This window comes from Sceloporus occidentalis, unplaced genomic scaffold (assembly GCF_023333645.1).
Source record: "Sceloporus occidentalis isolate IW3139 unplaced genomic scaffold, rSceOcc1.0.p SCAF_35, whole genome shotgun sequence".
Taxonomy (NCBI): Eukaryota; Metazoa; Chordata; class Lepidosauria; order Squamata; family Phrynosomatidae; genus Sceloporus; species Sceloporus occidentalis.
In genome coordinates this window covers 8,581,615-8,606,076 of record NW_028317015.1, presented here as the reverse complement: position 1 = coordinate 8,606,076, position 24,462 = coordinate 8,581,615, and the positions used below count along the sequence as shown (strand labels likewise).

At 40.3% G+C, this 24,462-nt stretch overlaps 1 protein-coding gene across 1 annotated transcript in view; it reads left to right on the top strand.

Annotated features, from left to right (window-relative positions):
- Positions 1–15,787, top strand: part of LOC149298072 (cell surface glycoprotein MUC18-like) — a 44,354-nt gene extending 28,567 nt beyond the window's left edge. Inside the window, exons 2-12 of the mRNA XM_089487920.1 lie at positions 3,631–3,829; positions 5,302–5,369; positions 6,285–6,372; positions 6,600–6,782; positions 6,886–7,007; positions 7,542–7,689; positions 8,893–9,008; positions 9,393–9,634; positions 11,554–11,589; positions 13,249–13,360; positions 15,761–15,787. Coding sequence (XP_089344046.1) covers positions 3,631–3,829; positions 5,302–5,369; positions 6,285–6,372; positions 6,600–6,782; positions 6,886–7,007; positions 7,542–7,689; positions 8,893–9,008; positions 9,393–9,634; positions 11,554–11,589; positions 13,249–13,360; positions 15,761–15,787 — 1,341 coding nt within the window. The remainder of the gene's footprint in view (positions 1–3,630; positions 3,830–5,301; positions 5,370–6,284; positions 6,373–6,599; positions 6,783–6,885; positions 7,008–7,541; positions 7,690–8,892; positions 9,009–9,392; positions 9,635–11,553; positions 11,590–13,248; positions 13,361–15,760) is intronic.
- Positions 15,788–24,462: the final 8,675 nt, after the last annotated feature.

Here is a 24,462-nt window from a genome sequence, read left to right as displayed (position 1 = left end):
CGCAAACAGTTTGTTGAAGACAAGCAGACTAAGGACATGGATTACTGGAACCATGTCCTGTGGTCCGACGAGACCAAGATAAACTTATTTGGTTCAGATGGTGTCAAGCGTGTGTGGCGGCAACCAGGTGAGGAGTACAAAGACAAGTGTGTCTAGCCTACAGTCAAGCATGGTGGCGTGAGTGTCATGATTTGGGCCTGCATGAGTGGTGCTGACACTGGGGAGCTACAGTTCATTGAGGGAACCATGAATGCCAACATGTACTGTAACATACTGAAGCAGAGCATGATCTCCTTCCTTCGGAGACTGGGCTGCAGGGCAGTATTCCAACATGAGAACGACCCCAAACACACCTCCATGAGGACCACTGCTTTGCTAAAGGAGCTGAGGGTAAAGGTGATGGACTGGCCAAGCATGTCTCCAGACCTAAACCCTATTGAGCATCTGTGGGGCATCCTGAAATGGAAGGTGGGGGGGCGCAAGGTCTCTAACATCCACCAGCTCTGTGATGTCGTCACGGAGGAGTGGAAGAGTTATTGGATTATCAGTGTTGTCACATAAGAGGGGTGTACTCACTTTTGTGAGATACTGTATATATATATGTGTATATATATATATATATATATATATATACCGTATTTGCTCGATTACAAGACGACCCTGATTATAAGACGACCCCCCCAAATCTGAATATTAATTTATGAAAAAAAGGAAAAAGCCTGAATATAAGACGACCCTATAGGAAAAGTTTTACCAGTAAATGTTAATTCATGTAAACTATGTGAATAATTGTTTGTTAATAAAAGCTATGATTGAGAAAAATATTTTGTTTTTATTTCCTTTTTTCAACCTGCCCCCCCCAGTTATGCACATCTGCCCCCAGGCTTGCCACTCTGCCCCAGAAATGCCTTATACCCCCTATATGCCACTGTGCCCCATGATACGCCTTTTAACCCTCTAAATGCCACTGTGCCCCATGATACACCTTTTAACCCTCTATATGCCACTGTGCCCCAAGATATGCCCTTTGACCCCCTATGTGCCACTCTGCCTCCAGAAATGCCTTATACCCCTATATGCCACTCTGGCATTTAGGGGGTTAAAAGGCATATTATGGGGTAGAGTGGCATATAGGGAGGTATAGGGCATTTCAGAGTGGCATTAATGGGGGTTAAAAGGCATTTCACAGAGCACTCTGCCTCCAGAAATGCCTTATGCCCCCCATTTAACACTCCCTCCCCCTCCCTCCTCCAAACTTACCGGAGCTTCTGAGTCCCCGGTGCTTAGTCCGGGCAGCGTGTAGATCTCTACGCGATTCGCGTAGACAACTTCCGCTCTACGCGAATCGCGTAGAGCTCTACACGCTGCCCTGACTAAGCACCGGGGACTCAGGAGCACCGGTAAGTTGAGGGCAGGGGGCATAGCACAGGAGGATCCAGGTCCCCTGCATCTGAGTCCCCGGTGCTTTGTCTGGGCAGCGTGTAGAGCTCTACGCGAATCGAGTAGAGCTCTACACGCTGCCCGGACTAAGCACCGGGGACTCAGAAGCACCGGTAAGTGGGGGGGGGGGGGCATAACACAGGAGGATCCAGGTCCCCTGCCTCGCTGCAGGGGATCTGGATCTTAGACTCATAGTCAGACCTATTTAAGGTCTGATTATAAGACGGCCCCGATTATAAGACGAAGGGTATTTTTCAGAGCATTTGCTCTGGAAAAAACCTTGTCTTATAATCGAGCAAATACGGTATATATATATATATATATATATATATCTCCACAAAAAAATGAGGAACATACATTTTACATATATTTAATTTGATAACTGCTTTAAACGACTTTAATGTTTTTCACTCCTGAAAATGCAGTCGGTGTAATAAGATATTTGCTTACAGAGTGTAATCATTTTGCAAGCAATAGTACAGCAAGCATTGCAAACTGTGCATAAATATTGCTGATAATGGCAATACAATCAAGCTCTTTATTGCTTGGTGGGTTTTTAACCCCTTAATAGCTGTTTGAGTGTTGTGTTAAACAATAATTTGTCTGCCTCTCATATTGTGTAATAATATAAATTAAACATTTAAAGACAAGTAGGGATATTACAAAAATGGGAAAAATAACAAAAAAAACAACAAAGCAAATGAAACTAAAATACACATCAGCTATCATGGGGATAAGGGCTGCAGAACACCAGAGATTTTTCAGTAAGATATCCACACTATATGTTGTCTTATCAGTGTGTCACTGCTCAAGAGGGTCTCAAATGGCAGTGCATGTGTCATTAACATAAATAGCTCCATCAGAGAGATCATATTATTATTATTATTTATTGTTTTATATAGCGCCATCAAATTCTGTAGCGCTGTAGACTAAACTTGCAGTTCCTGTTATAATCAACAACCCCAGACATATATTTCTTGTTGCTGGGTTTAGCCATTTAGCCAGAATGGTTGGGTCCAGGGCCGGCCCAAGACATAATGCCGCCTGGGGCAAAGTTTGAAATGCAGCCCCCCCCGCTCATTATCTACCCTTCCTCTCCCTACCTTCTCATTATCTACCCCCCTCCCTCCTTATTATCTCCCCTATCCCCCCCCTTTGTACTTCACTTACCTTTTAGCAGTCCTGCGGCAAGTCTCCCTGCTCTGCCACGGTGCGCGCTGCTTTACTGCTGAGCGCCGGAAATGACATCATATTCCGGCCCTCAGCATTACAAGCCGGCACCGAGACCGAGCTAGAGGGCTTGCAGAGGAGAGGGGCACCGAGTGGGTACTGACAACTTGATAAAAAAGGCGGTTGGGGCAAGGAACTAACTAGTGTATGTGACCGTCATTAAAATTATGTGCTCCTACTCTTTAGGGAAGACCATCTCTCCTTTACTTCTTAATCTTTCTCTTTCTTTTCTTTCTTTCTACTCTGTCTTCTCTCTTTGTATACAGATAAGGTAAACCAGGCCCACAAGTTACAGGTACACCAGGTAACAGTGCAGGATACAACAGTAGCAGGACTGTAATAGAGGTATAGGACGAAATCTCAAGCTCTGTAGCTAATTACAATGACCCCACGTGTTTTCTCACACCGCACTTTGAACTTTGCTGCAGGAATCTCACTGCTACCATGGTAGACACACACACACACACACACACACACACACACACACACACACACACACACACACACACACACACACACACACACACACACACACACACACACACACACACACACACACACACACACACACACACACACACACACATATGTGTGTGTGTGTGTGTAAAAACACCATTATCCAGTGCAGGCTTGTCAGATTTACTGAATCATTAAATGAAGGCTTTTGGAAAATGATGTTTAATTTTTCTGAAAGCATTTTATAGACCTCCGACATGGAGAGTAAGTCTCTGGACTACAGGACACATAATCTATAATAAATTTATAGATATTCTCTAAACCAAACTGACTGGTAGACAGTAATGTCTCCTTTTTGTAAGTTTGCCCGGAGGACCTGCTTAACCTTATGTATCAGTATGTTGTACCTCATGCACTGTATAAGCTATAAGCTAAAAAAAACAACACTGTAATAATAAATGAGTCAAAATGTCACATATGTTATTACTTTCCACTTGCCTACAGGAGAAAAATGGAATGCAAAAGATGTTGACCAATGGGACGTCTATTGAGGACTCAGAGCTGAAGGAGAGAGTGACACTGGGTGAACATTTTAGGCTAATAATTCGTAGCATTCGTGTTCAAGATGAAAGAATTTTTATCTGTCGGGCGGCGAACACAAGCTCTGTATCCAAGGAACACCACGTCCAGTTACGTGTATACAGTGAGTACGGGAACGAATGGACACAATATTTATGTAAAAAGTAGAAAAGCCTGTTAAGATTAAATTATTTTTGTGACTCAATGCATAAATACTGATATATGGTAAATTTATGTTAATTTACAGAGTTGTTTGGGTATATTGGTTAAATCTTACACATTGTACTTTTTCCAGCATAATATTTGTAACATTTTCAGATATATAGCTTTTAGTAATTTGAGCATGAAAACTGTTTAGGTTAAAAAAGAACTGCATGTTAATAATATTGTGGATATTTAAATTCTCTAAATTGAATACATTTTGTTTTGTTGTGATAAATCCACTTTAAGAAAACTCCATTTAAGAGAACTCTTGTGAATTACTAGTAATTACCAGTAATTTTGTAGTTGAGAAAAATCCCTAAGGGATGATACTTAAGTAACAATGGAATATAATATAAAAAAAAAAAAGAAAAAAATATTTCAAATCAATATGGTTTTATAAATCATAAATCTTGCCAGAATAATCTCAAGGGCCTCAAATAGATAGTTCTGAAATGAGTATTGCTGGCTGTGTGCTGATAACTTTGGGTCAGACAGGGAGATCAGAAAAAAAAAATGTAAAAATGTAAAAAAACAAAAATGTGAAGATAATAAAAAAGTAAAAATATATTTTTTAAATAATAATAAAGAATACATTAAAAACTATATTTAAAAGGAACTCAGTGATGTCACTGTGAAATCACCATACTATGTATTTAGTGGGGAGATCCCTGGGAAAGAGCGTCTTCTAGCTTTCTTGTAACACCACAAGATCTCTGCAAGCTACCATCTTGCCACAAGTTCTTGCAGAATAGAAAGATATTCAATCACATGTTGTCTACTTTATCAGTCTTACTTTCAAATTTATTAATCCATTCATTCATTTTTTCATTAAAAAATTCCCATTCTCTCACTCATCTTTCGCTTTTCCCCCTTCTTGCTTTCCCTTACGAAAAAATTACTGCAGTTTTTCTGAAGTAATACTGCTGTTTTTTGGACATGAAAAAACTGCAATACTGCACTTTTACTGCAGTATTACTGCACATTTACTGCAGTTTTACTGCATTTGTACTTCACTGTACTGCAGTTGTACTGCAGTTATTTTTGTACGGAAGTACAAATGCAATAAAGCTGCAGTACATTGAAGTACAAATGCAGTACAACTGCAGTAAATGTGCAGTAATAATGCAGTAAAAGTGCAGTATTGCAGTTTTTTCATGTTCAAAAAACAGCAGTATTACTTCAGAAAAACTGCAGTAATTTTTCGTAAGGGTTCTTGTAAGATCTCTGCAAGCCAAAAGATTCCCTGAGTTTGGATTGCACTTTATATAGTTAGTGTATCTGTGTATTGCCCAAAGTCATTGGAACTGCTGGAAGTTAAATGAAACCACTTGTTTTTTTCCGGGTACCCCTTGCCAGAACTGTAAATCTCATTCTCCCTGTCTCTCTGTTCAGAAGCTCCAGAGCCACCAGAAATGAAACTGGTGGATGTGGGAATACTGCTGGACAACGACAGTGTTGAGGTAAGAAATATGACAGTAGATAGGGACTGCTATAGTTGACAGCTGGATAGTACCCTGTTTCACACCATGAATGATGCATGGCTGGGTGACACTTTATGACAGGGTATGTCTACTTCTAACTTCTAATAGTAACCATATTGATCACACCTTTCTCGTAGACATGGAAAAAAATAACAGAGGAATTCTGTATTGGAGTGAAAGAGGAATGGTTACTGTGCAGGCCATGACATTTGTTTTTACCTTTGTTCAACTCATTGGATGCATGTAAATACACAAATTTCCGAGAGCTGCTGACTAATGTCAGGAAGGAGAGCCACCTGGAAAATGAATGAGCTTCTAAGTGAAACATTACACATAGTGGGCACATAGATGGATTTGGGTACAAAGTTATTGGTGGTCTTATCACCATAACAACCAGTGGAATGACCCTACTGATTTGATCATTCCATACTATGATATGGAACTTAGACCACATTTCAAAGTTTTAATCAGAATAGCCCCTTTTACATAGTCCTAATAGATTAAGGAACAACTTTGATATGTGAATGGATGCTAGTTACTAAACACAGTATGGAGCCTTCTGCGCTACTTCTGTAGCAGTTATAGAATGCTTCAAACGTTTTGTAGGCTCTGCACAAGTCAGTAAAAGGCAGTGAATAATGTGAGAGTAATCGGACATGCTGGCCTGGCCAATTGTAATATAAACTTTGTATGTTTTTACAAGAATACCATTAAATTATGGTGTCTGTGTGTGCGTTGATATTTTTATTCTAATTTTGGCCAATGCAACTGTGTCACTGATTAAAGTCTTGTTTACAAATGAGGCAAAAGGCGTTTCATTTTACAAGATATTTTTTGTACTTTTGCACGCCTTTATTCTTTATGTGCCAAAATAATAGGTATCCTTGCTTTTAGATTGGGAGCTGTGAAAGCAAAAACGGATATCCTTCACCAAATATTACTTGGTATAAGAATGGTTTTCCATTGAGGGACGGACATGCAGGTATTCAATACTAAATTATGTCACCCGAAACCAGAAACATATGTGATAATCCACCTCTCTAAAGAGCTACCTGCCTCTCTTTCACGTACATTTTTTGCTAGAATGTTATCCTTTATTCTCTGTCATGTTCTTTTTTTCTCTCTGCCCATTGTTTTACTTTTATTTCAGCCATCTTAATTCACTTCTATTCTCCATTCATGTCTTTCTTCTCTTCTTATCTTCCACAGATGTGAAAGTCTCATATCAGTTGACTCAAGAGTCCAGTGGTTTTTACACAGTTGTGAGCAGTCTATTCATTAATGTCCAGCAGTCTGATGACAACGCTGTCTTCTACTGTGAAGTCTCATACTCTCTTCCAGGACACCTTATGATGATGATGGAGTCCGCGAAAGGGAACATCACAGTGTATTGTGAGCACCAGCCATGGGCTTTGTTTTTTGTCATGTTTGTGATTTGTGTATTGTATATATTGCCTTTACATGGCTCTCCCCATAACACTGTAACTCCTTTTAGACCCCAACACACAGCTAACCATGTTTAAGAAGAGCCCAACCGAAACAGTAAAGGAAGGAGACACTGTGGAGCTGAAGTGTGAGGGCAATGGAAATCCACAACCTGAAATAATTTACTACAAAGTAAGACTTCAGAATAAGACCTCTAGCACTTCTAAAACTATTGCACTCTTCTATCTCCAAGTGTCCCCTAAAATGTCCTTATTGAGACTCTATTCCTTTTTGTCTGCTTTATAAAACTCATGTGTACTTGCATGCAGGTGTATGCAAGCTTGGAGTTCTTTGCATTGATAAGGGACGTTAAATGGTGCGTTGGATAATGGTGTCCCTTAAGTCATTGGAGAAGGAGTGTGATTGCACAACACAATAAGCAACACCCCACAGCTTTAAAGTGATGCTTTATTGAGTTCTGAATTTTCTTTACAAGTATCTTTCAGAATTATGACATTTATTCTTTTTTTTTATTGATTTTGTCGAAATCCAGAGATACAGAAGTGGCTGCTCTTTTTCTATAGTCCTCTCAGAAGGAAGTGAACAGAAACTTGTGTTAAACTAGCTATATCAGGTTATAAACAAGATGGCCTTTTTCATACATACACCATATTATACATTTATAGTTCGTGTTAAACAAACTCTTTTCTCTTTAACATACAATAGAGGGATGAGGATCGTGACCTGGGAACTGGCCCATCTTTAATTCTGAAGAACGTTCAGCGTGGGGACTCTGGTGGCTACAGTTGCATGGGGACAGACTATAATTATTTTAGTTCTGATTTATCTGCTGATATAGAGCTCCAAGTGCATTGTGAGTATTATCGAGTACCCTTATACTACAGTTTGTTGTATTTTATCAAACATATCCCCAAGATTTTAAAGGGGGAGGCTAGTGAAGAAAAAAATCTTTGAGCTTCAAATATATTATTGAAACTCATAATTATATTGAAACATATAACATTGCAATACTTTTTAAATCTAAAGTGATATACGTAACACAAACTGTTATATGAGTCTCTCTATTAAATTGTATGCAATTCAAAAACCATGAACCTTGCATGAGAGAAGCATTCAGATGCCTTCAAAAATGTGGCATGAAATCCACAAATACCAGAAAATTTTAATTGTGTGAAATGTACGTGCAAAAAATTTATGTATTTTAGTTTTTATACAAACTTATTGAATTTCTGATTGATTTCTTAGCAGTAAATGTACTGTTTGCAGTCTTTTTAGGTCATTGCATTTCTTGCTGCTGTGTTTTTACAACCATTATTGCAAATTACATATTAATCGGTCCATTTAAACACCAATGTACCCTTGGTTTCCTCTCTTAATGGGGAGTAACATGCTTCTTGAGGTGGTGATATAATAGTTGGTGGTGGATTTCATGCTTTGCACTATGCATGCCACACGTTTAAGTTGTTAATCTCTCGGATCACACGGCTGCCTAGAAATAAAGTACGGTATGTTAGTGAGACAGGATAAAATAAACCCAGTTCCTTTAGTACTTCACTACATGTCTGTATACAACACAGCATTTCATGCTCAAAGAAGAATGTTTTTTTCAGTTGGAATGGTTCTTTAACCAAAAACTTGTCCCTTACAAAAAATTACTGCAGTTTTTCCTGAAGTAATACTGCAGTTTTTTGGACATGAAAAAACTGCAATACTGCACTTTTACTGCAGTATTACTGCACATTTACTGCAGTTTTACTGCATTTGTACTTCATTGTACTGCAGTTTTACTGCACATTTACTGCACTTTTTTTTTTTATATTGCAAACCTACAGTTGTGCTTCAATGTACCGCAGCTTTATTGCATTTGTACTTCCGTACAAAAATAACTGCAGTAAAACTGCAGTACAGTGAAGTACAAATGCAGTAAAACTGCAGTAAAAGTGCAGTATTGCAGTATTTTCATGTCCAAAAAACTGCAGTATTACTTCAGAAGAAATGCAGTAATTTTTTCGTAAGGGACTGTTTATTCCTTTACATTTTTTTCTCCTTTCACCAGTTTTGGATCCACCAAAGTTGTCTGAAGAATCTCCAGTCGTGGTAAAACTAGGAGAAGATTTGAGAGTCTCTTGTCAAGCAAATGGATCCGTGGAGACTGAGATAACATGGACGAGAGTAAGTGTAAGAAACAATCACCGGACACGGACACGGTCACTTCAATTGTGCCGCTTTGTCTTTAAAACACGGTTGTGCCCATCGTCATTTGGCTCAGATGTTAACGTAAACGTAACAAAACTCCTGTTTTTGTCATTTGGCATTTTGACCTTGAGGTTTAATTAGTTAAATTTTGTGTGTACCTGCTACACCTACTACCCAATAGCATCCTTGATTATTAATTTCAATTATTTGTTGAGTCAAGATTTCCTAATTCTTGAAAACTGGTGATCTCTCTAAAACTATTTATTATGTTTGTATTGAACTCAAATGCAAAAAAAACAGAAAGTAATGAAGCCTCTGCATTATACCATTTGTTTCACGTTTCAACCTTGCTCTCTTCAGAAGGAAAATCTTGAAGCAGAGGGAACGTTTCTGAATCTTAATGATGTAAACTATGGCATGTCGGGAATCTATACGTGTTTGGTTGACTTACCTGCTGTACCGGGCCTGAATGTCAGCATGGACTTGGAAGTTATTATTACAGGTGCTGATAAAGAGACTTCTTTTGGGATGGGAAAACCTGTATTCAAGAATCGTGATATATTGCCCTTAAATATCCTGTTACAGGCAAACCAGAAGTGCATGTAACCTCTCAGCATATAGCTGTAGAAGAAAACCAAATGGTGACTTTGACGTGCCAAGCGATTGGTCATCCGGTTCCAAGCATTATCTGGTCCATTAATGGCACAGTGGTAACTACTTGTCAAAATCACAAAAGCCACATGTATCAGTTGTCTGTTATTTTCATCTCTATGTATGACAATTATTTCCTGTCCCCTACACTCTGCAGCCTTTTGGTCCTTTAGCCCCATTCTCTTTATTTTGCTTATCCTACCTTCCTTGTACCATTATATATTTTAATGTATTTCTCCTATCCTGATGCCTATTTAATGTGTTTAATGTCACAGGCAGAAATAATTGATGGACTTGAAGTGACTAGTGACCTGACCTTCCCTGTTACCCATGACCTGATAAACGTAACAGTCACTTGTGAGGCTTCTAACACACACGGCAACAGCCAGGGAGAAGTCCAACTCGAGCTAAGTATGTTAAATGTAACAGTGTCTGACCATGCAGCTCGCTCTCTCGCTCTCTTTTTTTGTAAAAGTGCACTTTAATAATCACTTTAAAGAGACAGTCTAATGTCCTATACACCCCCAGCAATAAAGAATGCATCTTAAAGTACTTAGTAAGTACCTTGTTGTACCTGGGCTGTAGTTGACTGTTCCTTCCATCACCATTTCACATAAGTGGAATCAATAGGGGCATTTTATGCACACAAGGAGTTTCATTTAACTTTTTATTTTTTTATTTTTTTTTGTATTATGAAAATCATTTTAAAAGGTAGACTTGTGAATTCTGATTCGTACAAATTTTTATTTTAACAAAGTTTGTTTATCAGTTTGTACGAATGTCTGAAAATGAGGAGGGGCCCTAACGCAACGAAGCTGAAAGCATTTTGTTTGTTTTTTTCACTCGCACTTGTCTGGTGGTCCACTTGTCCTGGCTCAGGGCACAGGGCGGAGTCTCGGCACACAGCACCGGGACAGCCTCACCCCCGATTGGAGGAATGAGGGAGAGACCTCCCTCGTGCGGTGCACCGAAACTCCGCCCTGTTGCGGAAGGACAACACCAGGCCAGAAAAATGCAGATGGATCTGGGGAAAAACAGAAGTGCAGAAACACTTCAATTCATCCAAACTGTTTCTGGTCCTCGTACACATGGCTATACGTCGATGTGATTTGGGTTAGACACTCTATGTCAACAATAATATGATTTATACAATATTTATTCTAATGAATGCCTTTCCTCTACTCCTTATATGCCATTCTCCTAAATGTAGTCAATTTTATTTTCAGTCCTTAGTGGATAACTGAAGTTAATTTGTTCTGCGGAACCTACAATCTTAGCTTCTATAATTGTTCATTATCTGTATTTTGAGGAAAGCCAAAGCGAGTTATCTTACATAAGTCAGCTCAGCAACCTACTCACTCCTGGCATGGCTTATTTGCCCATATATAACAATCAGCCTCTAGTTGGATGGGGATTGTTCAGTTTCATTGACTCACTGATCACATGCTGTCATGTCGGTGAGTAGAAACAGCATGTGAAGTGACTATCCTGTCAACTCTCACTTTATTGAATAAACCCCAAAGTGTGGATACATTCATAGTTGGGTTAAATGCCCATGCAGCAGATGCCTCCCACATTACCTTTTCTAACACTTTAGCCGTTCCTGTAATTGTGTGCGTTTCCTTCAAATCTTAACCTAGTTTATGTCTGTCTATCAATCATTTCGGGATGGTACAGGCTATATTTATATTTATTGTTACTCTTTCTTTTATATATATAGAACCAGTCTCAATCATCACAAGCGCAGGTATGTATATTCACAGTGTGATTTTGCAATATGTAGATCAAGACTTAGTTAAAGGCAATAACTCACTTCTTCTCATAAAACATCTCAAAAAGTGATTTTTCTTTCTTTTTTGTTTACACGCAGCTCCCGTAACTACAGTTACAACTGGTACCAGCTCAGGTATGTAAAGGGTATGTAAGGGTCAATTAATATGGAGAATAAAGGATACCTTGGATAAAAAAAGGAGCAATAACATGAAAGCAACTGGAAAATGCCTCTCTTAACACTGCCAATGTGCCAAAACACAGCAAGGTTTTACCAAAACTCCAGAATATATTCCTAAAAACTAAAGGGCTTGATTAGTTTTACTGGAGTGATGAAGGTTGAAACATAGTGGTAGTTCAGGCTCCACACAGGGACTGTTGATGTCATAGTCCGAAGGGAGTGTGTTGGTGCGGTGTCACTAAGTGCCGCTGGATAACACACTGAGATGGGCTTGACGTAAATGATAAGAATTGAAGATTTAATTAAATTGAATGGAATGTAATTAACGATAACATTGATACTGAATCGCAAAGGAAGATATACACAAAAGGGCATGTAGACATACTAGCAGTAAAGGAATATACTATAGATATAGTACTATAGGTTTGTGTTAAATGTGTGATCTTCATTTGTGGGTTTTTTTCTCCTTTTTTCTTTATATGAAGACAACACCGTAAAAGGTCAGTTATCCTGTACTCCCCGTGTGCTCACCGATTGCCAGGGTTTATTACTGAACGGCTGCACGTTTTCCCACATTTTACTTCTGTCAAGCAGCGCCCACAACTAGTGATATGCCCTGAGCATGGCTGCTTTAACTAATGCCTTGTAACATAACACACTAATGATGAGGGGGCTTCTAATGCAGCAGGGGGGGTTTGCATGGCTTTTATCATAAACTGGTTGTTTTTGTGGCGGGAGCGACTGCCATACTACATATAATGTATTTTTTGTATATAATGCTACCCAAAGAAGAGTAACTTATAATTTGTTGCAGAGCCCACAAAAGCTGGGAGTCACGGCGTGGTGATTGTGGTCGTCATTGTGTGCATCCTTCTCTTGGCGATCCTGGGAGCTGTGCTTTACTTTCTTTACAAAAAGGGGCACATTCCCTGTGGCCGCTCCGGGAAGCAGGATATGTAAGTATACTTACTGTATTCTGTATGATCATTTATTTTTCATTTAAATGTGTTTATTTAAGAAAGGGAGAATTTCCCCCCTCTTCCCATTCTGATCATCACTGTAGTTTATCACACAGGAAGCAGGGTTCTGTAGCCCTGGAATACTTATTCGCAGTATGTGAGATCAGACAGCAGCAGGGTCTATGTTACATGGATTCGGTGTTTCAGGCATTTAAACATTGAGAAGTGTTACACTTAATCAACTCAGTGCCAGGGACGCTTCGTGATGTTGGGATTACGGTTATTCTTCATTGTCTGTTAGATTGCCAATTGATATTGATTGTTTCATGAAGCCCTTGTAAACATCAGAGAAGGGAGGTAACTTTAGTACAGCAAGAAATGCTGGTTTCACCATCTTTTTCACAGATCTCAGCATTCCTGATGTAAACCAAATATCCTCACACTTATTAATTACACATTTCTTACGATGCTGATTGCCAATGAAATAAGGGGCATATATTTTAGGTTTGTATGCGGTACACCCTGGCAGAGGGAGTTATGTGCAGTTATATGCAACAGCAAGTGTTAAAAATTAAACTCACTGCTGCAAGTACTCTGGTTCTTGAAATAATTATGAAAAATAGCTTACAGTTTTCTCTGCCTTCCATTTTCTCAGTACAAAACCCAGTGAAAAGGATCAAATTGTAGTGGAAATGAAACCAGATTCTCCAGCTGAAGAATCTGTGCTCCTACCTGGATCCCAAGAAAAGAAGCCACCAGGAGAACAGGTAACTTCCAGACCATGTAACATTTTCTCCATGATGAATATAAAGGGCCCAGAGAAACACAAACATACTGTCTAAAAAGTTTCCAAATTATATCAGTTGGGAAATTGGAATACATTTTATAAAACATAACGTCCCTTTATTATCCAAAGCCCCTCCGGCCTGGCACTTGGGGTCCTAGAAGCACTGCCGTAACTACAGGAGGCCCAGCTGTCACAGCTGCAAAGAGGCCCATGCCTGTAGGGGCCTGGTGTGACCCCTTGTTCCTGTCTCATTGTACCTGTTCAAAATAGTCTAAACTATTTTGAATCCGCACAGGGAGACAGGAACGTTTCAGGCTCACGTCATGTGACCCTGCAGTGAACCTGGGGCTGCTTGCAAAGTGTGGAAGCAGCTGCAGGAGTGGCGAGAGGTAAGCAGGGGCAGGAGGGGGGATGTAGGTTTACGTGTTGGTACAAATGTATGTGAGCATGGATGGGTATGTGTGTGAGCATGGATGTGTAAATGGGGTGAGATAGAGAGTATAATGAAGTGTGTGTAATTTTTGTAAGAGTGTTTAGATATGTGTGCCAGAGTGTATGTTTAAAGAGGGGGCAAGGGGCAAAGAAGGCACGGACAAGTTGTTTTTGGGGGCAATGATGGCGCAGGGCCCTGTGGTTTCTAGTTACACCCCTGGCTAGAAGGAAAGCACGTTTTGCCAAAAAAGCCTTTGTAGGTCTCAAACATGCTGAACATTAAACACAGTGCTGTATAAAGTAACATATCAAGAAAAATGAATTTCTTTATATTTTGATCCAATAAAGAATCCTCCTATTGCAGGCAGTTGTAATAATGTCTCTGCTCTATTATCATGCTGAGCTGATTCTAGGCATAAATAAAATATAGATAGAGAGGTTATCTTAATGGAGGTAGTGTGATAAGGAGTCCATATGTTTGTAGACCAGGCTAAATTATAACCAAGCTAGAACACTAGGGCTGCAACTAACGATTATTTTCATAATCTTAGTTGGCCGATTATTTTTTGGATTAATCGGATAAAAAAATGTAAATTTTTCATTTATTTAAAATAATTTAATAAAGTAACGGAGGATGTAAAAAAACAAACAGCAGAATAAAAAAACTGATAAAAATGCGCACATTTGAGCCCAGGCTTGCCACACTGCCTCCCAGAAATGCCACACTGCCCTCCCCACATATGCCTTATATACCCTATATGCCTTATACCCCCCAGAAATATTCCTCCGTCCTCCCAAGGTATGTCGTATACCCCATTATATGCCATAGTGCACTCATAGGTTTGCAGACTCGTTCACAGACACAATACTTTTATAAATAAATACAGGGTTAATCTTCACTGCCCCCAGGATTTAGAATCCCCTCAGTTTGCCCCCCTCTTTACCTCTAACTGCACCTTAAGTTAACTTTATTTAATTAAATTAACACTCAGTCCTCAGCATTAAATTAACCCTGAAGGGAAGACCCCATCAACCACAACTGCCCCTAAATTAACCCTAAACACCCCATTAACTATAACTGCCCCTAACTTTCAGCAGCCCAAATATTAATTTTATACTCACTAGTTAGATGAGTTCTTGAGCCATGTCGATGGTATAGGAAATGGGCGGGCCAATCGGCACTCTGGCCCCTTTCTTTCTCCCTGTCCCTCCCTGCAATCACTGCCGATTGGCCCGTCTCTTTCTCCCTGTCCCTCCTTGCAGCCAATCGGCAGTGACTACAGGGAGGGAATGGTATGTAGGAGCTGCTGCCGTGAGTTACTTAAACGGATTATAAAATGAGGGGTATTTTAGGGAGCAGGAAAAATTCGTTGGCAACGATTTTCATTATCGATTTTATCGATTAGTTGTTGAAGCCCTATAGAACACATACACCTAACAATATATGCATTTGATTGAAACAAGTTATTATAAACTTGCTTTACAACAGAAAACACAATAATATTAAATACAGGTTGTAATGAGTTACTAATAACAAAAATGGTGAACTCTCTCCTTTAAGGATTTCAAAACAAAGAAGATGTGGGACGGTGAAATGGTTATACAGTCTTTAGGTGCAGACTCAAGGGGCTTCATGGTTTTTCCTCTATAGTGCTCTAATATTCTGGCCTTTTCTTTTTTAACACTGAAAGTTTGGTGGGTTGGCAAGCACAGGAGTTGTCGCCTCCATCTGAACTTCTCGTTTATTTTGAGGATTGTTTAACCCCCTCATAATCAAGCATATGAAAGAATCCCTAGACTGAATCTTGTGGCCAGGAAAGCTGAATTTACTGATGAAGGAACCTGCATGACTTATTACCAAATTAGTTTGATGCCCAAAGAAAAAAACTTAAGCGAAATTCTTCTGGTGTATTGCTTGTCTGGTAATAAACACGTTTTCTTTTTAAAGGAAAAGTACATGGACCTGAGAAATTGAACGGTGTAATGCGGGAGCATGGAGTGACCAGCTCTTTTCCAATCTGACTACTGGGACTTATACAAGTACATCGCGAAGTGGGCAAACCATCTGGCCTCTCCGACCCTGTAAACTGCCCTGTATATTTATACCAGGTTACTTATTTGTCTAAAAACCAACATTGGGACCTGACAATTCCGCAGCTGGCTAGTAATTACTCTTAGTTCGTATGAATAACTGCTTACCCATGACAAGCCCAAGACTTAATTTATTCTTAAGTGACCTTTATGGCCTGCAACTTTATCTTTCTAATGTGTTACACTGCCCGGGGTGCCTCCATTGCATTGATAGCAGGGCAAGGGGTATTCTGGTTACTTGAAAGGTAAAAGGTAGAGTTGTGGCCCCTATCAGACTAAGCACAAAACAGAATAGATAAAACAGACTGAAAGCAAGCACTGACAATCCCTATTGCTACTCTCTTCCATCCTACTGTGTGGCCTTAGGTCCGCTTCCATGCACTGTTTTATTGTTATTTGAATGTAAAATGATATAATCTGATTTCATTGTTACATCTATAGAAGGGCCGGCATAGCTTCTTCTCTCTTGAACAGAACCCTGCAGGATACACCCTTTCAACAGCACATACCAATGAAATGTCTCTATATAAAGTATATATGCATATATAAATATGTTTGGGTCTGTAAATTTAAAGTATCTAATTATGCGTTGCCTACTTTTTTAAGTATGTAAAAATAAAGAGTTTGTGTCTGTTTCCTTGTTGTTTGAATCCTAGATGTTAAGTAACAGTTCTCAATAACTACACAGATCGGGGGTAACGAGTAGCACATTTCTTATTGATAGAAAATGTTAATGTTTACTAGGTTTAACAGCCTATAGCAGGATGACAGGATTTTATTTTACGTTTAATGTCAGCAACAAGCTTAAGACATTAGCAAACAGTGTGCTTGTATATGCTGGTTTGCGAACCACCCAGCAGCCCTTCACACATGCAAGCTCAATTCACCTATACGCACACTATACATGTTCAGTATACCGGGGCTGAAGTCTTATACATCCTATTTAAAAATGATACGTGGTGTTACTATGATTGGTCCTCATTAATGCACAGTGATGTCAAGGCATTGAAACAGCCATTCATTCATGCTTCTGCTTCAATGACTAAAACCCCCTTCGCTTTTATACATCATTGCAGGGCCTATTTTAAGGAAAATCCTCACCGCACCTAGTGAAAGCAGGACGTAAGATCATCCATTCTTGTATTTAAATATTGCCTGCTCATATGTAGCCTGGGAGCAGCAGCTCAGCACGGGCCAGCAACCTAGGGCACATGCCAGACTTGTTCCTGCACACCCGCAGCCACACTTGCACCCCCTGCTGACCTGCAGTCTCTTGACTCACTTGCCCCTGCACACCTGCTATGAGATGGTCCAATTCTGATGACGTAGACGACCACAGCTGGGACGCAGAGTGAGAGTTTTGCGCTCTATTCTCATGTGGCGTCTCCAGTGTGTCATCAGGATTGCATGGCACCGTAAGGGCGGTTCTATTAATTGCGTGAAGAGCCAGTCTCTCTGGAGCGAATGTACTAAGAAATTTCCTTCAGGGCAGAATACTAATGAAAAGGCAGTGAGGGACATGATCATACCTGGGAACTCTCCGAGTTTGACCTGGAGATTGCCGGGGGAACACTGCTTCTCCGGGTCAAGACCTGAATCCTCTGGGTCGCGGGAGTGGGGTCTTGACACGCCCCGCTCCCCGCCCATTTTTCCTTTACACGGGGGTGTTTCCCGCTGCCGTCATTGGAAACGCCCCCGCCATCAATGGGAACTCCCAGTAACGTCAACAGGACCGCCCACCAACGTCAGCGGGACCGTCTGCTGACATCAGTGTGCAGTCCTGGCCGCATCCCGCAAGGGAAGGCTCCGTGTAGCCGGAGCCCAGAAGTTCCCAGGTATGAACATGATACTCCAGAGAAAACAGTGGTGGGTCACACATGGCATGGCATATATTTATTTATTATCTCCCTGTAAACCACCCCAGAGGTTGAGAGGACATAAGATAAAGTAATGAGTGAAAAAAGTGAAAAATAGAGAGAACAGGCAAATCTAGTGACTGCTCAGAACAAATGTAAAACTCCTGCACATCAAAAGAAAAGGTGTTTGCAAAAGCATTGTTCTAGCTGCAAAATATAAGACATATCATTTTGGGATCCCATCACAGTATATGGCCACATATTGCTTAGTCCACCACTCAGCAAACTTGGGGTACTTTTACGTAGTGACAGGCTAAGCAATACATGGCCATTTGTGTGATGAAATCCCCAATGTTTGTTTTTGAATGGTATTCCCAGGGTACACGCAAAATTCTTGCTTTGTTTTATTCACCCAACAATCTGAATGCGTATGCCTCTTTTTTTAAGTTGTGCGCTCCCCCCTTTCCATATATTATTCACAGAAAAAAAAAAATGTACCTGCTAATTGACCAGTACCACCTTTATGTATAAAAGCTACTGTTCGTGCATTTACATAAATTACCCCTTCACAAACCAAACTTATTTGAGTTAAAACAAATTCTATTGTAACCGAAACCAGGGGGTTTAGTGGGACGTCTCCGCCGGTTTCCTTGCAGGGAAAGCCGACACTCAGTGTCCGTCTCGGCGAGGTGTTCCTCTGGGGAAAGAACTGTACCAGCAGTCACTATGCGACACACCGGGATGCGAGACCGGGCTGGAAAGGATTAACATAAGTAACACATAACACAAAGGCAAGGGGATTATGCAGACAACATCAGCACCAGACTAATGTCAGAAACAATGGCAAACAGGTAAAGGGATTAGGGAAGTAACACAACGATTAGATGGCAAGTCATTCTCAATACACATACAGGGGGAAAACTAAATATTATTATCTTTTATTTATTTAGCGCCAACAATTTACGCAGCGCTTAATACAATACATATATTCAAGGGGTATGACAAGACAAGACTAAGACAAACTGATACATTAGGTGGAGAGGCTCGGCTCGCAAGTTTACAATCTTGAGAGAATGGGGTGACAAACATAAGGCACAGAGAAAAGGTGAGAGGTAGTGTGGTGGTTGTATCAACAACAATGAGGTTCTAGCAGCTAAGATGGTGCGGCTTCTCTGAAGAAGTGAGTTTTGAGATGTTTCTTGAATGTTGGGGGCGGGGAATGCTGACGGTTCGGTGGAAGTAGATTCCAGAGATATGGAGCCTTAGCCCATGGGAAGAACGTAAGGATCGAGTAGGAGAGTATTTGCTTATGAGAGCAGAAGTGTATGGAGGGGCAGTGTTATGGAGGGCCCTGGTTACTAGGAGAGATAGTCGTGTTTTTAATGGTGATAGATAATTCAGGTAGTGGAGTGGAGATGGAAGGAGGGAAGATAATGAGTTCAGTTTTAGAAAGATTAAGTTTCAGGTAGCGTTGTGAAGAAATAGCAGACAAGCAGTTAGTAATACGGGACATGAGAGATGGAGAAAGATCAGGAGAAGACAGGTAGATTTGGGTATCATCTGCATACAGATGATACTGGAGGCCAAATTAGTTGATTCGTTTGCCAAGAGATAAATTATAAAGAGAGAACAGCAGTAGGCCAAGGACAGAGCCTTGTGGAATGCCTGTAGAAGGAAGTCAAGAAGAAAGTGGTGATCAACAGTATCAAAAGCAGCAGAGAGATCCATTAGAATTAGAATAGAGTAGTGACCTTTTGCTTTGGCAGAGAGAAAGTCATTGGAGACTTTTGTTAGAGCTGTTTCAGTAGAGTGAAGGGGTTTGAAACCAGACTGTAGAGGGTCAAGGAGGGAATTAGAGGAGAGGAAGTTAGTAAGGCGATTGTACAGAATCCATTAAAGCAACTTAGAGGTAAAAGGAAGCAAAGAGATAGGGCGGTAGTTAGTCAGACAGATGAGATGCGAGGAAGGATTTTTTTTTTTTAGAATGGGTGTGATTAGCGCATGTGCAAAAGTAGAGCTGTTTAGCATAAGAGGGCAGAGTTGTAGGTGAGAAGCATGAATTTATAGTGAGTAAAGTCTTCACTGGATTCGGATTTTCTGAAGAAGTGTTCAGCGGTGCGGCAGCACTCCTGAAGAAACCGTGTGGTTTTGGTGTGCCACTGTTGGCGTTTCAATTGTCGGGGGTAACATTTAATTGAAGCTATGCTGTCGAGAGATGAAGCAAGTGTGTGGTTATAAAAAGAGGCTGCTGAGTCTGGGCAGGAAAGGGTAAAAATGGACGGTGAGGCCGACAATTGGGTAATGGTATTATCTGTTAATGGCCTACAAATATGAGGTGAGCGCTGTAAGTTTGTTTTGTTAGGGGTTAGCACCGGAGAAAAGGATAGAAGGTGGTGGTCAGACAGAGGGAAGGGGGAGATGGAGAAATCTGAAAGGGGGCATGATCTGGAGAAAACCAGATCAAGTGAGTGTCCTTCAGTGTGCGTAGGGGAATTAGTCCACTGAGAGAGACCAGAAGAGGATGTCAGAGGAGTTTGGAGCTAGCAGAGTTGTTAGATATATCTAGAGGAATAGTAAAGTCACCCATAATAAGACAGGGGATATTAGGAGAGAGGAAGAAAAGGACACAGGCAGAAAAGTGGTCAAAGAACTAATATAAAGTAAATATAAAATTGCAGTCCCAATAATCTTCCTAAAAAAACTGGGAGCATTCATTACATCTATATTTTAGAGCTTTATACACTAAATAAATCCATGAAAATGGCATTTGCCATAAAACCCACTTTATGTATATTGCATTGGGAAGCAATCTTGATTTCCTTCTCAGTATTTATAGGATTATTCTTTGGATAAATTGCCAAGCTATTATGCTTCTGATCATTGTTACTTGGTTAATATAGTCTTTATAGGGACAGGGGTAGGGAGAAGGAAAATTCTGACCACAGACTAAAGTTAATTTTTAAGTAAAAAGTCTCCAAAATCATTACACTGGTTCTGAAAAAGCACAAGATAAAGATAGTTTTAAAGAATGAATTTATGATAAATGCTGTGATGGAAACACTTCCCTTTAAACTTGTGTTTATTGATGAAGGAGATTAATGGAAGCCATTTAAGGAGCGGGTCAGTATGATTAGTACTCTGGAACAACATGTCGCCACGGTTTGTAAAAACACAGATTACTTGGCAAACACACAGAGATACTGAAGCTAGAACCAGTACTCGCAATGAGTACTCTCATCATGCCCTGGGTGCAACCTACACAGCTGGTAAAAACATGTCCATGACAGCCCTTTATTGTTTACAGACCCTAGAAAATCCAGATCTGATGCTGAATTAGGTACATGATTATCTGTTCCCAAAATGTACATTCAAAATCTATTAAAAAGGACATGCCAGTCATCATATGCAGCTTTACGTTATATTTTTTGTGTGCATTGTTGGAGGTACATTTGGTTGCACCTCCATATACTTGCTGCCAAAAATGCAGCGTCGCCGCTGGCTCCCGCAAGAGATCCTATAGGTCACGCTGCCAAGTCAGGCTTGAAAATGTAGAAAGCAGGTTTTTTTTTTAATATATTCTTACACCGGTAAAAGAATGCATAGTTAAGTACCTAATTTTGATATACATTCTTTGTTGATGGAGCTGTATGTGAATACAGGCAAAACAATCGTGCAACATTAAGCTGCAACCTCTGAAATTAATTTATGATTTAGGCGATATCCTAAAAGTAATGGTCTGAACACAAAGCTTAAAACAGACAAAACATTTTATTTTAAAAATATTTTTTTTCCGCAACTGGTACAGAAAAACAAAACTGAAATAAAAGAAAAGCTCTTTAGTCAAAAGAAGAAAAGTCATTAAATAAATAACTTTTTTTTTTTAGTATAATCTACAATAGTTAAAAGAACACAGGCTTAAAATACAAACAAAACCTGAACGAGGGGATTTCACGAGGGGCCCTCGCTTGTAGCGGTTATGATTAAATACTCAGGTGATTAAAACGGTTAGATTTATTGTCCAGACACCTTCAAGCTTTTTAACACTGCTAAAAACAGGGCATGTAGGGGGTCACCACTCCCCTACCCCTAAACAGATCCTACAAAAAGGGATGTATGACAGCACTGTGAGCATTGAGTAACCGCTTCACAATTAGATGCAGGGAGGAAAGTCAGAAGCAAATTAAAACATTTCGCGTGAAGATGCCCCCTACGCTCCAGAGAAGACACGGAAAATTCAGGCAATATTAAAATGCACTCATCCTCTGACGTTTCCTTAGGTGACCCTACCAAGACTCTTAATTCTGTATCCATGATGTGTTACAAAATAAATACATACAGACATATATATATATATACCAGGGGTAAACAAATGTATAACACGTATAAGCCCTACATAATATATTAGAGGCCAGCTTGATTTTGAGGAGCCAGGAACAGATGCATCCATAAAAATAAATATAAGAAGGCACAAAAAGTCAGGGGTCTGCAGGAACATTATAGGAGCCGCGGCTACCTGGCAGTTTTTATCTGGATCTAGCACTGGATGACTATAGGCTGGAATAGAAGTCAAGCAGCGGACTCTGATCCCACGTTAATTATCTAGTTGGGTTTGTCTACAACATTGTGCCAGGAATATGGGAGTATGAAAGCACTGCTTTTGACACCAGTAGGAGCTCTGTAGTACCTGAATTGCATTCTTTGCCAGTAACACATCCACGCAGATTAGGAAATATTAACACATAGGCACACAAATATGGCAGAAAACTGATCACGGGATGGCTCCACAGAAGCTGAGAAAACCCAAGTAGACTCATCGGGATCAGGACACATCTGTAAAATGAAGCTGTACTGCAGGTCTGCACACCAAGCCCAACCGACTTGTATATGCAGAGATAGGCACAGACACATCTGGAACACTTGGTATTCACGATGAAATCAAACTCTGAAAGCAGAACAAGGGATGGCCTACGCCTTGCCATGTGGAAGGGAAAAGATTTTTAATGTCCAAACGTATCTCTGACGGGTGGGAAAAGCCACCACCGGAACAGACGTGCAAGGTGTACAGACTCCTGAAGTCACGTGCAAACAGAGCGGGGTATGATTGTAATATAGGATTAACAAAAAAATAAATTTGTTGTGTGTATGCGTATATATATACATACACACACAAAAACACCACTGAGGTACACTTACAACTAATGACATCAGTTAATGCCTTCTCCCAGAGACCTTTTATGGAGTTTTCGGTTGGTGGCACAAAGGTCGTTAACATGACAGAGTACAAATGCATAAAAGAAATCACAATTGTGTGTAAGACCTTTTGGTTGGTTGTCGCATCCACTCAACACTGTTAATACTGGCTGAATATTAAGAATATCCTGGTAGCACAGAACATATGGCGCAGAAGAACTTGCTACATCTGAGTATAATTAATTATATGTGCGAGTAAACACACAGGTATCCACGTATTCAGCTATAAAGCCTGCACGCCCTGGCATCTAAACCAAGGTCTTATACCAGAGTATAACAAACAATACATTCCCATGAATTTAACATCGAGGCACCGGGATGGAGTCCGAGAAGCCTTGGGCAATAATGTGTGCGATATTCATACCGGATCATCTGTGTTAATGGAATCATACACTGCCGAGTGTCTCGGCTTATCTTACTCCTCGCTCTCGTCCATTTAGCACCTCACCAATACTCTTAGAACACAGATGCCCTTATATACGAGGATATGCGCGAGTGCTTGTATACAATATACATACACACTCATATGCAAAAATAAAATTATTTAGGTTACACACAAACAATATTGGAAATTTATTCTCTGTACATGTACATTGCTGAATGTTGTGTGTGGGGACAGTGAGACAGACAGAACGCAGATCATGTAGCAGAATGCACGGCCCCTAATAACGGTCCAATTTAAACTGCCACATCTCACCCTTTTTTCACAGCAAGAGACCACTACCCCCCCGCCCCCCCACCATCAAGAGGTGCATCCACTAAAAGCAAAGATCAGAGCTTCCAGTTTCACAGGCGAATGTGCTGCGTATTATATCAACACACAGATTAAGTGATTTCCACGCAGCATCCATCCCTGCCGCTGAATAATGCAGCCACATGAGCCGGACAGTTTAAACCGTCACTAAATGCATCTCTTATGTCCCCCTCATCCTGGAAGGAGCAGCCCAACACCTCCTCTTTCACCCTGAGTTTTATGGCATTAAAACACCCCTGCAAATTGGAGAGTGGGATAGCCCAACCCCTGCAGTGTCTTATTGCCTTGAGTCACATGTTAGAACAAAGGAGGGGAAAAACAAAACTAAACACAACAAAACAAAAACAAACAAAAAAAAACAAAAAAACACAGCAGGTAAGAGAACGTTTGGGTCAAAAAGGTTCTCCTAGCCCCAATAATGCCATTTTATAGGGCAAGATGAGCCTGTTCTGATACCAGCGAGTCTCACACTAAGGCAACTTAACTGAGTCAGCGAGGTCAACTTTTATTGCACTAGGGCCAAACACCAGTGTGGACAACTATTGCCCTCAAAAAGTTTTCTTCATCCCTGGCTGCCTGAGGAAGCAAAAAGCTTTTGTACTTTACATCTTCTTCATTCACCCCCAACCGCCAGCTGACAAATGTAACAGACTTATGTCCCACACCATAAGAACGCCACGCCGCGTTGCACTAGAGGAA